The sequence below is a fragment of the Megalobrama amblycephala genome, linkage group LG5, assembly GCF_018812025.1.
Source record: "Megalobrama amblycephala isolate DHTTF-2021 linkage group LG5, ASM1881202v1, whole genome shotgun sequence".
NCBI lineage: Eukaryota > Metazoa > Chordata > Actinopteri > Cypriniformes > Xenocyprididae > Megalobrama > Megalobrama amblycephala.
The window spans coordinates 33,241,700-33,257,106 of record NC_063048.1 but is presented as its reverse complement, the minus strand read 5'-3'; the positions used below and the strand labels follow the sequence as shown (position 1 = coordinate 33,257,106).

Genomic DNA, 15,407 nt, shown 5'->3' with positions numbered 1-15,407 from the left:
AGCGCGAGAGAGAGAGAGATATTGAAGCGTCTCGGTCCGCCTGCTGGCCGAGGTTTACTTGCAGTTCTTGGAGAGTTAAGTTGTTGTAATTTAGTAGGTTGGTTGTAGTTGTTGCCAATTTTGTTGAAATCTGCGTTTTCCTGCACTAAGGTTTCCTACTGTTTTTACACTACTTGCATGTTTATTCTCAACTATATGCAGTGCTTCCCACAGGTTTGAAATATACTTGCGGTGGTAGCCGGGCGAAAAATCCTGCTATTACCCATGGCACAAAAATGGTCTACTACATGTGACAAACAAATAATGTGTGATTATTAACAGTATTTTTATTTATTGATATTAATTTTAATTAAATAACATATTACATTTAATTACATACTAATATTATGCATTATTATGCATTGTAAATTATGCAAAATTACAGCATTTAAATGGTTCACATTTTCCTATGTTCTCCTTGCTGTCATATAGTGTCTTTCTCAGTGAATGGGACACAGATTTTACTAGTAAAATTTATAAAATGAATAATTATGTGTCAAATAATGTTCTTTTCTTCCTATGGGGGAGACTACAATAATTTACTATGAATTAAATGGAAATAAAATTAAATACAATTTGTGTAACCAAAATACCAATAATGCCCAAAAGAAAAAACTTAGCGTGTGACTTTTAATTATAAACAAGTCCGAAATACACAGGTACTCTTATTTTGAAATGTCTGTACTATTGCAGGCTGATCCTTCAGATTCTTACAATCGTCTAAAACATTTTATATAAAGGCCATAAATTAGACTTTGTAATAATTCATCAACTTGAGTTCATTAGCAATCGCTTGGCATAAATCTGCGCTTTTCATTGATTGAGAATCACTTTGAAGTAGTCTGAAGCGATGTTTTGCGCGAGCTTGTAGAATGCACAACAGCGCCCCCTTGTGACTTTGCAAAATGCAGCGCCTGTGGGAATGTCAGCGGGAGTAAACAGTTCCGACGCACACATAACGAGCAGGTATGAAACGACTAGTTTATCGATCGCGGATGGTTTCATTATCTTGCGCGGATATAAAAGTATAAGAGGATAAAAATAATAATATACTTGGGCGGCCGTTATTATACGTGGGCGGCCCGCCCAAGTAAAGTCTATGTGTGGGAAGCACTGATATGCTAAACAAAATGATACTAATTTGTAGGTCTGGGACAATATATTGATTCATCAAGATTTTCCGAATTCATTATGATTCTCTCTTGAATTGATACTGAACTTAGTTTTTAAACAGCAGATGGCGCACTAGGCTAGTTTTTAACCGTACGCTCAAATGCTGACGAAGACCGGCTAAGTACTTGCACCTCAGAATGCTTTTATGACATGAGATTATTGTAAACAGCCCACTGCGAACACCGTTGAGCACCCACTTCAACCTTTTTGAACTTTATAAATTATTATTTTATAGAGGGTTCAAGTGGTGTGTATCAAGTTCAAGTATAGCTGTTTTTGTAGCACACAGTGCCATCTTCTGTTAAAAACTAAGCTCAGAATTGATTCGAGATAATCGCAATGCATTCGGAAATTCTCAGAATCGATCCAGAATCATTTTTCTCGATTTGTGATTCAAAGATTTATTGTCCCAGCCTTACTATTTTGTATTGGTCGACCAATATATTATCATAGGTGATATATTTGCCATTATTTGGAATTTTATCAAACTGGCTTTAATTTTGAAACTGCTGAAAAGCCCTCAAGAGCACATATTTATTTATTTATTTTTTGAGTAATTATTTATTTATTTATTTTTAATTTTTTTCCACAGATTCAAAGAAACCCATAAGAGTTATTTGTTCATAAATCAGACTACAATGTTCATATAATCGATAAACAATGAATGTTTATTTATATTTTTGGTATTATTTCATGGCATCCAGTCTATTTAATCACATTCGGTTCAGTCTAGAATCTCTCATCGCTGTATAAAAAAATTTTTTTACAATGGTGATTTAACAGCAGCACCGTAGCTGAATGGCGATGCAGGAAACACTCGTGCATTCATGTGTATTTGGCTGGATCGTCTGGGCTGTGTCGGTTCTTTTGTTCCCCAGTGTCCCATACTCACCTGCCTCTGAACAGACCAGCTGTGACCAGCCTCTTCTTGTGACTAGAGGCTTCTTGACGCTGTTGGGTTCCCTGTATAGCACATGGGTTGGGTGTAAGAGTAATCTACAGGCTGTGGTTAGACCCTGTGCCCTGCTGGGCAGCCATTAAACCACCGCAGTAACTGTTGTGCTCTCGTCCTGAATGATAACCCAAACCCACCCCCTCCCTAACAGCTCTACTCTATAACCCTGCACCATATCATCAAGTGTGACAAGCCTCCCTGCTAAATTTAGCTCCTCATAATGGCTCTGCGGAAACCCGGACTGCAGCAGGACAATCTGGGAATGCGCAGGGTGAAGATAGAGAGATTGGAGTGTGTGTTGGTCAGGGATCAGGTTCATTCTAGTACAAATGTCCAGCATTCTAATCTTTTAATCCTCAGTCTTTCTGATATCATATAACTGAGAAACACCTGTTTTTGTTGGCAGGGATCGCTACATGAATAATCTTTGTGACCTGTTGGTTGTTGGACATGTTGGTGCTCTCTGAAATTATCCTCTCCCTCTGGAATGTCTTTTTTTCCCTCCTTCTTCTCCATCTGATGACGTGTTGCAGTTTCTAATAGAGTTGATGTGTTTCCTCATAGCTTGTGAAGACGGCAGACACACTTGGACGCACCATCTTTTGTTCCATGCAGTATCTGGCCTAAACTGAAATGCTCCATTTCCCCATCATATTGCGACTCTGGGACTTGTTTGAGTTTTGTAGTGTGTCTGCTTTTGAATCTTAAGGGTTCAAGGGTCTATTACTTAGTGAAGAGTGTGTGTGTGTGTGTGTGTGTGTGTGTGTGTGTGTGTGTGTGTGTGTGTGTGTGTGTGTGAGTGTGTGTGTGTGTGTGTGTGTGTGTGTGTGTGTGTGTGTGTGTGTGTGTGTGTGTGTGTGTGTGTGTGTGTGTGTGTGTGTGTGCTTTTTGAGAGCCCCCACCACTGCCTTCACTTACCCTTTTACACTGAACCGATGCTGGTGCTCATCCGGGGGATCTCTCAGAATCAGCCTGCACTTCCACTGAATTGAGCTGAACAATTACAATGTGACACTTTGCATAGCCTGCAATGTGACCAGATCGGGTACTGGCTGCTAGGGGTCACATTAGGGTTGGGAATTCAGAACTGGATCATCTTCAGTGTTTGAAACAACAACGGCACTGCACCTAACTGATGATGTTCGGTTCACTTAAAGGGATAGTTCACCCAAAAATGAAAATTTTATGTTTATCTGCTTACCCCCAGCACATCCAAGATGTAGGTGACATTCGCTTAGTGAGGTCTGATCGCGCTCTGACAACTGAAGTGATGTCTCGCGCTTATACTTCAATGAGCGCTAGACATTACTGCCTCTGTCAGAGCGCGATCAGACCTCACTAACCGAGTGCTGAGCGCAGTTGGACATAGTGGTGTTTTAGAGGTAAAAAATAATAGAAATACTGTTCGGTTTCTCGTACAAACTGATCGTTTCGTGTCTTAGGACATCAGTGTGTCGTCACGAGCCGCAGGGTTTAATTTGGATTTGTCTATACAAGTTTTTTTCGACTTTTATTGATAGAGTTCCCATTCGCTCGCATTATTTGACTGACAGACGGCAATGGTTGGAGTTAAAAATCATCATTTGTGTTCTACTGAAGAAACAAAGTCACCTACATCTTGGATGCGTTGGGGGTAAGCAGATAAACATCAAATTTTCATTTTTGGGTGAACTATCCCTTTAATATAAATACTTAAAGGGACGGTTCACCCAAAATCAACCTTACATCATTCCAGATCTCTCTCTTCTGTTGAATGTAAAAAAAGATATTTTGAGTCGTGTGTGTGTGTGTTGTTGTTTTTTTGTGTTTTTTTGTTTTTTTGGTCAAAGGCAAACAAAACATTACCAACATTTTTCAAAATATCTCCTTTTGTGTTCCATAGAAGGGTCTGATACAGTATTAGGGCAGAATATAACGGAAATTCCATTTTTGTGTGAACTCTTAACTCTAAGATTTATTGCAATCATTTTCAAACTCATGAGTTATCGATTTGAATAAGTGAAAAATATGAAATAAATCATAGTGGAACTGGAACCAGAATTGTTAAATTCCTTTCAATAAATTCCTTTCTGGATGTTGTAGGATTCAGTGGGAGTGTTGTAGTTCGGTCTCTGGTAACTGATTACATTTGACTTGGTGCGTGGCGGCACCAACCATGTAAGCTCTGAATGAGAGAGACACAGAGATTTTTTTCTTCTCTGTTTGACTTATTCACCACTCCTTTCCTCTTTCTCAGAAGCAGAATTTTTTTTCTTTTTTTCCTTCTGACAGGGAGCTGAGCCACTGCCCAAAATAATGAATGTTTATTTATGAAATTCAGCTCTAATATTTACAGAAGACAGTCTGAAAATGATTCAGAGTAGTTTTTACTTTAGGCCTCTACTCTAATCATTTGAAGCAAAGAAGCTGCAATAAACATTAGAATGGATATTATTCTCTATACAGTTTTTTTTTTTTTTTTTCCCCTCCAGTTTTTTCCTAGTAGGGATGGACACATACATACAGAACCTTGTTTATATATATATACTATATTCTTATTCACCCTCCAAATTTTGTATAGCATATTTCCGTAATGATTTTTTTGCGGTGTCAAGTGTTTAATTCTTTATTTATGACATGGGAAACTTGGACTGCTTCAAGAAAATTCAGAATCTCTTGCATGTTGTAGGTGCGTAAACAAGCTCCCATCACCTGTTTTTGACAAGCTGTTGCATCTCGTTTAAACTCTGCAGCATATTTCTCTGGAAGAGCCATAATAATGCTGCGGGAAAATACATGAAATGCAGTGCTGAGTTCACAGAATTCATGCATGAACCAAAGCTTTCTGAACGAAGTTTTAGTTGCTGGTTGTCAGCAATGAAATATACTGAATTGCAGAGGATTTTACACTTAGAAAAAAAAAAAAAGGTGTGGGCATTTGATAAGACTGAGAAACATACACACTCTCTGAAGGCCCTATCTCGAGCATACTGTTTTATTTTCCCCCAAAAGAATCCTCTTGTTTCTCTTTTTGGTGCAGAATCTTTAAGTGCAGAATTATATTGTCTGTTGAGATAAAGTCGTTTACAGGTTGAATAAAGCAGCGAATGCATTAAGCAGGAATCGTGTGGCTGCAGAGGCTAGCTGTGCTTTATGATAGCTAAAGTGCATAGCTTCAAAGTGGAAAAACTTGTACATCAGCAGACTTTCATCTCAAGCACCTATCTCTTTTATTTTAATCTTAAAGAGCTTTGAGCACTCTCCATCCTTTTGTATAGCATCTACTAAAGTACCAGTGAAATCAGTTTCTTTAAACTCTCGCTGCTCGCTCTGGTTCATTTTCCCTTTCTTCATAATGCAGGGAATATTTTGGAATATTAGAGAATCCATATTATGCCTTTTCACAAAGCCTTGAATTTATTTTTGAGGTCTACTATAATAGGTTTTATTGTTTGAATGTCCAAAAAACTATTTTTCACACATTTTACATTATTGTGGTCTCTGTGAAACCCCTCCTTTCAAACGCGCAATATGCTCTGATTGGTTAGCTGTACCAATGTGTTGTGATTGGCATTTAAATCATTTAAATGAGGAATATTGTGACATGTACATTCTTGGAAGAAAACTCGAGGCGTTTCAGGGATATAGAGAATAGCTTCCTTTGTAGTAGATTTTGTGGTTTAACATTTTCCATGCTCAAAAAGGAACATAACACACTAAAGAAAAGCATAAGAGGTTCCCATTAAGAGAACGTCAGCTGTTTTTTTTTTTTTTTTCCTATATTTAAAAAAAAAAAATATCGTTCTTCTGAAGTGGTTTGAAATTATGTGAGGGTAAGTAGGCCTAAAAAATGACAGAATTTTCATTTCTGGGTGAACAATTACTTTAATTGATCATAAGCAAGTTGTGACTGTTGCTCCCTTTCACTTCTGCTTAATTACTTTAAATATCTGCTTAATGGCTCCCAACTAACTAGTCCTCAGACAGATGGATGCTGATGATTGCTGAAGTGCTGAAAGCAGCATTATCCTGTCAGCGTTTACCTGTTCAGATTTGATTCTAACGTGAGAGCCGGGTCTTTGTATGCCATTGGATAGCATTTATATACATTTTATAGAAACCATTTTATATGGTTATAGATAATGTTGCTTATATTAGCAAACGTAAGGACAGGATAGTTCTTTTGATGGATGGGTTGGCAGTGAAAGGGCCGGAGAGAAAAAGAGAATAGCCTGTTCTGATATTCCTCCTTTTCAGGGTCTCAGGATGTTTAACCTTGTTTACCTACGAAAAAGTTTTGTGGATTTTTTTTTTTTTTTTTTTTAAGTGTGTCTGTCCTCCTTGCTTTCCAATATTGTGCAGTGTTAGATCAGCAAATGTTCTCTTTCGTTCTTACATGCAGTTTCTCCTCCTTCATGTTTCTTAAAACTTTCACCCTGGGTTGCCCTTCGTACATTACTGTTCAAAATTTGTTTTTTTGTTTTGTTCAACAAGGATGCATTAAATTTATCAAAAGTGACTGTAAAGACTTTCATTGTTTAAAAAAAGATATTTCAATAAGTTACTTATTTCAATATATTACGATAATATGCTCATTTTCCAAACTTGTTTAACAAGAAATATTGAATCTTCTCATTTTTTTTCACTATGATTAATGTATGGACCAAAAGAGAAATATTAAGCCAATAAAATAAGATGGTTGTTATACTGTAGCATTGAGGTAGATTCAGCTCTTGTGTCTGAGAGAATTAATAGTGAGATTCCAAAAGTCAGTTTTTGCTTTCAATTTCAGGTAGTGTTGTCAAAAGTACCAGCTTCGATACCAAGTACTGAAATTAAAAATGTGATGCTTTGAGTGCTGTTGAGCGGATTCGTAAACACCTCTGTTTGGTCATTGTGTTCACGTGCTCATCAGATATGTTTGTGATTGGCTACTATGATCAACACTTCAAAAACATGGTGTAAATAGACATCAATGACACTCCTCACTGAGCGCTTACACAGAAACACACGAGAGCATTTGAAAGCAGGCATCTATCAGTGGACCGGCACTGACAGACACATGCTTTCAAACGCTCCAGCTTGACTTTCAAAACGCTCTCAAATTCAAACTGTCCCGTGCGTTGATGTGCGCGTGAACACAGTGGCCAATCAGAGGAATTATGAATCCGCTCAACAGCGCTCAAAGCGTCACATTTTTAAATTTCAGTAACGACTTGGTATTGAAGTCGGTACTCTTGGCAACACTACTTTCAGTGAATAATTGACTGTGGTTTGAGAGTCCTTCACCGGCATAACTCTTGTGCAAAGTTTGCAAATTACATGTGTGATATCCACGGGCTCTCCTTTTGGGTGAAATATTTCTATGCGACGTGACATTTTTCTTCATCACCAACTCCATCTTTGCTTGCAAAATAAAAGAAACGATTCTCATTTCCTGTGATAATAAAACAAAATAAATTATTAAATCAGTAAATAAACAAGTAAATGAGTAAATTAATGATCAGATAAGTAAACCGTTGCACCCCCAGACCAGCAGCCTGAACACTGAGCGATTGTAGGTCTCTCTGTCCTGCTTAATAGACCCGGATCTGATGTCACCACTTCTCCACATTCCTGCCTCACCCCTTAGTTGAGTTTAAACTGCGACCTTTGTGCTGGCAAACAAGGTACTTAACTATTAGACTACCAGTGGCCTGGACATTGAAATTAGGACTCACCTCTTAGTTTGTGCCTGTTAATGGCATGTGCTCTATCGCTTGCTCGCTCTCTTGCTGCTACTTTATGGTAATGTGGCATTTCACTGTGCCTCTCTCCTTCAGCCAAAGGACAGAAACACTTTAGTTTCTATTTTTCATTGGCTCTTTTTTTTTTTTAAGTGCACACTAAAAGTGCTTTTAAAAGGGAGGGTTGAGAGTGTGTGCGTGTGTGACAAAGATAAAAAATAAAATGTTACAAATGAAGTAATGTGCACTGTAGATTATCATTTACACTGACGTTAATTTCAGATGTATATTGAAAGGTCACATGGTCAGGGATGTATACTGTGGTAGTCTGGGAGAAGATTAAATGAACACGTTCTTGTTCTTGTTCATGACCCATTTCTTGTTCAGTCGAGGATATTTAAATTTTTTAATTCCTGCTTTTACTTTAACTACTCTCTTGCAGTCCAAGAATATTAAACATGCAGACATGCAGCACTTTTTCTCCCGAGAACCAGAGATAAATCCTTCCTGCTCTAATAAGGATGGGTACCGAAACCTGGTATTAAGTGAGTCCCGGGGCTAAATTATGAAAGGCCGCGGTATCGATAAACTCTGTTATGGGTTCTGCTGTCAGTACTGGAGATATTAAGAAAATACACTTAATATTTGCTATTGCTATATAGGTGTTATCTTGCAAAATCTATCTTGCCAGCCATTTCTTTATACAATAATGTTAAGACAATTGTCTATGATGCATTTTTTGATATTCACAATCCAGAAGACAGATCTGTCTTGCGGAGCTATGACGCACACACCACGAAAGCCCCTGCTTAGTGAGTGATGATGAAGGAACCTATACATTGAACTAAACGTATAATTTTATCTAATTTTATTTTGATTTTGGCTTCCAAGAATTATGAAAAGAAGATATTTGAGGTAAAACTATTTAAAACTAGCGGCATTCCATCTAGTGCACATTCCTTTAATGTCCTTTATAGCGGTGCGCATTTGTACCTCCCTAAAAGCCCAAAATTAATGTCAGAATCAGCAAAATTGGTGTTTTTTTTTTTGTAGCATGCAGTCTAATGTTGCCAAATTACAGGAAGTTTTTGATAATAAGTTATTAAAAACACAATAATCTGTGCAAGAGATTCTTTCCCGATGTGGCTTTCTTTGTGCACGCTTTGAAACGGGCCGCAAATAAATTATACTTTGGGCTTCAGGTGTACGTCTAAACGATCAAATACACACATATACATCAAAATGACCAGCTTGGGGAGTATTCACTTAAATGCAGTCGTTTATGTCGAGGTAAACTGTTGAGAGAAAATATTATTTGCTGTATACAGTTTATATACTGATACAGTTTAATAAATAGTCCAATAAACCTTGGCTGCTGATTCCGCCATTAATGTTAATCAAACAACAAAAGACAAAGAAAATCACTCACTGCTCTAGTGCTCTTGACTGAATAACTTTAGCTATAATAAGCATTACTCTTTCAATTCATGCAGTGAAAACTATGCAGTATTTTAATTTTTTTTTTGTTGTTGTTGTTAGCTATATCTACTTACCTGGGCAGCGTTTCCCAAAAGCATCGTAAGCCTAAGTTGATCGTAGCTCCATTGGTTTCAATGGAGCTACGATCAACTTAAGCTTACGATGCTTTTGGGAAACGCTGCCCTGAACAGTAATGTTAATAGACCTTCCTGAAAAAAATTAAAGCTCTCTTCATTTAATTTCTATATTTGTTATATTGTATTTATTTGTCCATTTGTTTACACTTTGTTTCTTTGTTCTTGTTTTTATGCATATAAAACACATAAACCCCCAGTTTCACAGACGAGGCTTAAGCTAGTCCTAGACTAAAATGCATGTTTGAGCTGTTTTAACTGAAAGTAACTTGTACTTTTGCATCTTAAAATATGTCATTGCCACTGTTTTGTCTCAAGATGCACACCAGTAATGGCTTTTTTTTTTTCTAGTGAATGTTTATAAAAGCTACTTAAATGCCCTAATTGAACTAAGACCTAATCCTGGCTTAGTCTAAGCCCTTTCTGTGAAACTGGGCCATTATGCCTGCAAACTGGTGCATTTACAAATCAATATTTTATAATCATTTTTGTTCAAACATTGCTGTTTCTTTTGCTAGAGATATTTTTTTACTTTTCAGAATATAAATTGCTGTTAATTCTTTATTTATTTTTAAATAAAAAATATAACAAAAAGAACTGATAAGAATACCGTCTAAGTACCGGATCAATAAGCAGTATCGGTAAAAGTAGTAAAACCGTTAAATCCTTAACGATACCCACCCCTTTGCTCTAGTGTGAGAAAGGTGGAGGGAGAGAAATGGTGAGACCGAGGGTGGAGGAATACGAGGTTGCTCTCGGGTCATGAGAGAGAAGATGGATTGAATTCTGTAAATGTGACTAATATACTTGCAGTGGTTGTGTCACCTCCTCTGGGACTCATTGCATGTGTGAGTGAAGATACGTTGTGTTAAAGGTTTCATCCTTACATGGCCCATGAGCTGCTGTTGTTCGGATCTGGGTGTTGCGTCACCCTTCAACCCCTCCCAGGATTCCGGGGCCCCATGAAAAAACATGCACACACGACACATGGTGTCAGTGTTATAGGCTTCCTTAGAGTCAGTTCTCCACGGTCCCCTTCAGGGCACCTACACGCACTAATTTGCACTTCATCAGAGAATGCTGCAAATCCATTGAATTAAATAAGGATTGCCGTAAAGGTAAAAATGCAAGGGTTTGCGTCAGTAAACATGTGACCAAAAATTTGAACACACTCTTAGGTGTAGGCATCCATCGACCAATGAGAATTTCAGGGAGTTTCCAGTTGTCTTTTAGGAAATCCAATTTGCTGGATTTCTGCTTGATTTTATGGATCTTACACTTTCCTAGCTTTCGAACAGTCTTGTCAGTGTGTGTAAGCACTAGTAATGCTGTGATCCATTCTTAAAACCAGTTCAAACACATTTTATACAGGCCCAGATTACAGACCTCTGATTAGCCAGCTGTACATACATGTCTATCTGCTGCTTTATTCAGAGAAACCTAGCAGCTGAAGCTATAACTCTAGCTATAAAAGCTATAAATTCTTTTTTTTTTCTTTCACACTAGACTATATGATGAAATATTTAAGTTGAAATTAAATTGAATTTATTAATTCATGATATAATTTTGTAATATAATTATAGATGTGATTAGATGAGAGAACTTAACACAATTATATAAGGCTTTTGCATATGTGTGGTTTCAGTTGTTCCTATATTTTTGCTAATATACTGATCTTTCAAACCTGAATCCTGAAAAAAATTTAGCACGGTTTCCACAAATAATTTAGTCAGTAGCACAACTGTTTTCAACATTATTATTAGGGATGCACCGATGTATCGGCTGCCGATATTTATCAGCCGATTTTTGCTCAATTTACAACCATCGGCATATCGGCTGAAGCAGGAAAAAGGCCGATATAACAAACCGATGGTTTATAAATTAACTGCGTGAAGGCATTGAGCTGTATAATGACTGTTGCATAATCCTAGCGCTGTTGTCTGTGCTTTAATATTAATCAAATAACAAAAGATCGCACACTATTCTTGACTAAATAACTTTTGTAACTAAACGGACAAACTTTAAATCTGCAAAATATTTTACATTTACTTTATTTCTGCACCTGAAAACTTTTAAACCGGCCTAAAAAGCACTGTTTATTTCATATATATCTTTGTTCAGTTGTATTTATGTAGGCCTGCTGAATGTTAAATGGATCCAATCCATGTTCATTAAAAATCATTTGATGCAGCAATGAACCTGCTAGTATATTTTAATGCATGTTTTTGATCTTTGCTTATTTAAAACATGATCAAAATCTATTTTGATGACAATTTCAAATAATAAATATCGGTATCGGCCAATAATTGTTTGTTAAAATCGGCCCCAAAAATATCATATCGGTGCATCCCTAATTATTAAGAAATGTTCCTTGGTGTTAGAATCATCTCTGAAGGACCATGTAATGCTGAAGACTGAAGAATTAAATTACAAATAGAAAACAGTTATTTTAAATGATTATATTTGGCAATATTACTGTATTTTAGATTAAGAAGTGAATGACATTTGAGAGCAGCAGACTTGAATTCCTGCATGCTCATCAATCAAGGTTATCATATAACTCCAGAACACTAGGAATATAGCACACTATTCATTTTACGTTTTTGTACAACCATGACTAAACCTAGTATTAGATTTGCATGCCTGATACTCAATCCAATTCAAACGGTCACACTCTCATTCTACCACTTTTCCAGATACCAGATTGGTGCGTCTTTAGCAATCGTTCTTTATCTAGATATCCGGCAGGTGTGTGTTTGCTGCACCATCTGGTTTTCAATCCTTAACTATCAGCTCATTTAGCTCACTAGTTTTTAAAACACAGCCTCTGTGTGTGATGAAGGGAATGATCATAAGGGGGAGGTCGTGTGTGTGTGTGTGTGTGTGTGTGTGTGTGTGTGTGTGTGTGTGTGTGTGTGTGTGTGTGTGTGTGTGTGTGTGTGTGTGTGTGTGTGTAAGCATGGCAGGAATGGACATCCTGAGCTTAATCATATTTTGGCAGCAGCAGTTTAACCTCAATCTGGGGCTGCCAGCTTTGAAAAAGTCTGTTTAAAAGATCTCAATGTGTGTATGCAAGTTCCTGTTACTGTGAAAAATATGTATTTGTTGATTTTTCTCAAATGATTTGGCAACTGAATTTAGGTAAAAAAAAAAATTGCTCTAGAATCTCATGTTAATAAAAGGAGTGTTGCATTTGATACCTTTTTTGTTTTTTTGTTTTTTCTCTCTCTCTCTCACTCAGCCATTTCTGATCTGTTTGTCTTTTTTTGTCTACCTGCAGAGATAACCAGAGTGAGGAAAGACATGTATAACGACACAGTGAACGGTCTGGTGGACAAGCACCCGCTGGAGTTACCCGAGGCAGTGGGACCCATTGTACATCTGCAGGAGAAACTCTTTGTACCGGTCAAAGAGTACCCAGATGTGAGTTTTACTCACTTTGTGCATTTTTCTGTTTTATGATATTACCTGTTCTTTTAGAATCAATCACAGTGATTGACTGTTGCTATAGTGACAGGTGATTGACAGTTATATTGTCTGATGAAATCAAGAGTGAGAAGGTTTACTCCTGGTGAAAACATGACGTTTGGGAGTAAATAAGGACTCCCTGTCAAAAGCTAGTTCAGCAATAGTAGTTTTTCCAGTATCAGTCCCCTGTAGGGAGCTGGGAAAGTGCCGGAATGCCACAGGCCATGTTCTAGTAGTAGAGTAGGATCTTTTTAACGTCTGTTGTGCGTTTGAGAAGTTTAAGAGAAGTGTTTCCTCCAGTGCACGTAATGTAGCTTGACGTTTAGATGCTCTTGTTTGACATTTCTCTCATATTCTCAGACACAAACACACACACATCGGTGGCCATGTCACACAGGGAGCAATTTTGCTGCCTAATTCTTCTGCTGGGTGGACAAGGAAGAGGGGAGGAGAGAGAAAAAGGGGGTCAGCAGAGCATGAAATGCGTTTTCCCTCTGACGGCCCTGATAAAGGCCACCCCATCTGTCCCAGCGGTCCACCCCACACACACACGCACACACACACACACACACACACACACACACACACACACACACACACACACACACACACACACACACACATATAACCCCAGGTTTCTCTTAGTTTGAAGCAGAGATAATTATTTTAGTGGCTGCTGCTCTGCTTATCTTTATTTTTTGCAGAATGTTACTTTTTTAAACTGGCTTTTACTTTTAAGCACTTCCTGTAATGAGTGCTGCTTTACTTGATAAATATATTCACCTCTGTATGACCTGGAACGCTCTGTGTAATTTTACTATGGATAAAGGTGTCAACAATACCCAAATTTGAGCAGGGGTATGTTTGGGTCAGTGAAAGAAGTATCTTGCTCTCACCAAGGCTGCAGTTATTTGATTAAAAATACAGTACAATAATGATATTGTGAAATATTATTAAAGTTTAAAATAACTTTTTTCTATTTATCCTTATGTCAAAGCTAAATTTTCAACAGCATTTACTCCAGTTCTTCAGTGTCACACAGCCCTTCAGAAATCATTCTAATATCAATGTTGAAAACATAACTGCTTAATTTTGTGGAAATCATTTGTACCCTTTTTTTTTTTCAGGATTCTTTGAATTAAAAGTTCGAAAGAACAGCATTTTATTTGAAATAGGAATCTTAATCTTTATGATAAACTTTAGTAACAATGCAACACTGGCCCACCTGGGCAAGTTAAAATTCTGTCCCGAAGTGCAAGAGAAAGTCTTGAATCGCAGCGTGCAGCTCGATTGTACAGACGATGAGAAGACACGGTAGCGCTGAATCACTCGCGCTGTTTGTGAAATTATGTCTCTCCGAAAGTTTTCAAATTACTGATTTGATCTGATAATCTGTGTGGGTTAATTTGCTTATTCAACCAACAAGCTAATTGAATAACTTTTTGCGGGAATTTCTTGCCTTTATTAGCGCGAAACCTGCAGGAATGAGTAAAATTATGCGCAATACCCACAATCCCGTCCCAAAATTCGTGCCCTGAATCTTATGCACAAGATGTCTAAGAGTGTGTTCATGTGACCTTCCATCTCAGAATAGCAGGAACAACTACTGGGAAACATGGCTGACCAATATAGAATGAACACCACAGCTCCGTCATGCCATGGAAAATATAGAGTAACTGTTTGTGTGTTTGAGCAAATGCAAGTGGGAGGACACACACACACACACACACATATATATGCAGGTTTGTTTTGCTATCTTAGTAAGGTCATTCCATAGGCGTAATGTTTTTTATACTGTACAGTACATTCTATCCCCTTACACTACCCCTAAACCTACCCATCACAGAAAACATTCTGCATTTTTAATAAAACATTTAGTATGTTTTTAAACCTATTTTAAATGCGAGGACTCATGAAATGTCCTCATATTTCATGTTTATGTCGTAATTCCAGTGTCACACACACAAGTGTACAAAGAATCCCCAGCTGACCCCCTCAAAACTGTTTCTCTCTCACTGTGTTCCCTGCATGTCTCTCCTCATTATTCTTCCCCCTGGTGGTTAGCATGAGTCACTGTTTCAAAACACACACACATAGACGTTTCCACCCTAATGTTCCAAACACACAGAAAAAGGAAGAATAATTGTAGCCGTTACTGGTTTGTTATTGAGCAGGGGAATGCTAGCATTCACTTCAGTCACGGTCTCTCTGATTTGCTTTTTCAGGCAGGAGTTTGACTTGGTCATCTATTCTGCAGCTTGATTTGAGGATAAAGTGTCCATGATTGTTGATTCAGAGGTGTTGATATTTAAATAATTCTTTCTCAGTTTCCTCTCAGTTAGATGGAAATAATTTTATTGCCGTTTTATAATGTAAACTTGCTAGGGCTGCGACGGTATGGGTTTTTTTTCTTACCGCGGTGATGAAGCAACAAATCCCGTGGTTTGGCGGTTT

The 15,407-nt window shown here is 37.6% G+C and overlaps 1 protein-coding gene across 4 annotated transcripts in view; it reads left to right on the top strand.

Annotated features, from left to right (window-relative positions):
* The window catches only part of qkia (QKI, KH domain containing, RNA binding a), an 84,219-nt gene that overhangs the window by 13,410 nt on the left and 55,402 nt on the right, over positions 1-15,407 (top strand). For all 4 annotated transcript variants that reach the window (XM_048191897.1, XM_048191896.1, XM_048191900.1 and 1 more), the window contains exon 2: positions 12,766-12,908. In XM_048191897.1, coding sequence (XP_048047854.1) covers positions 12,766-12,908 — 143 coding nt within the window. The remainder of the gene's footprint in view (positions 1-12,765; positions 12,909-15,407) is intronic.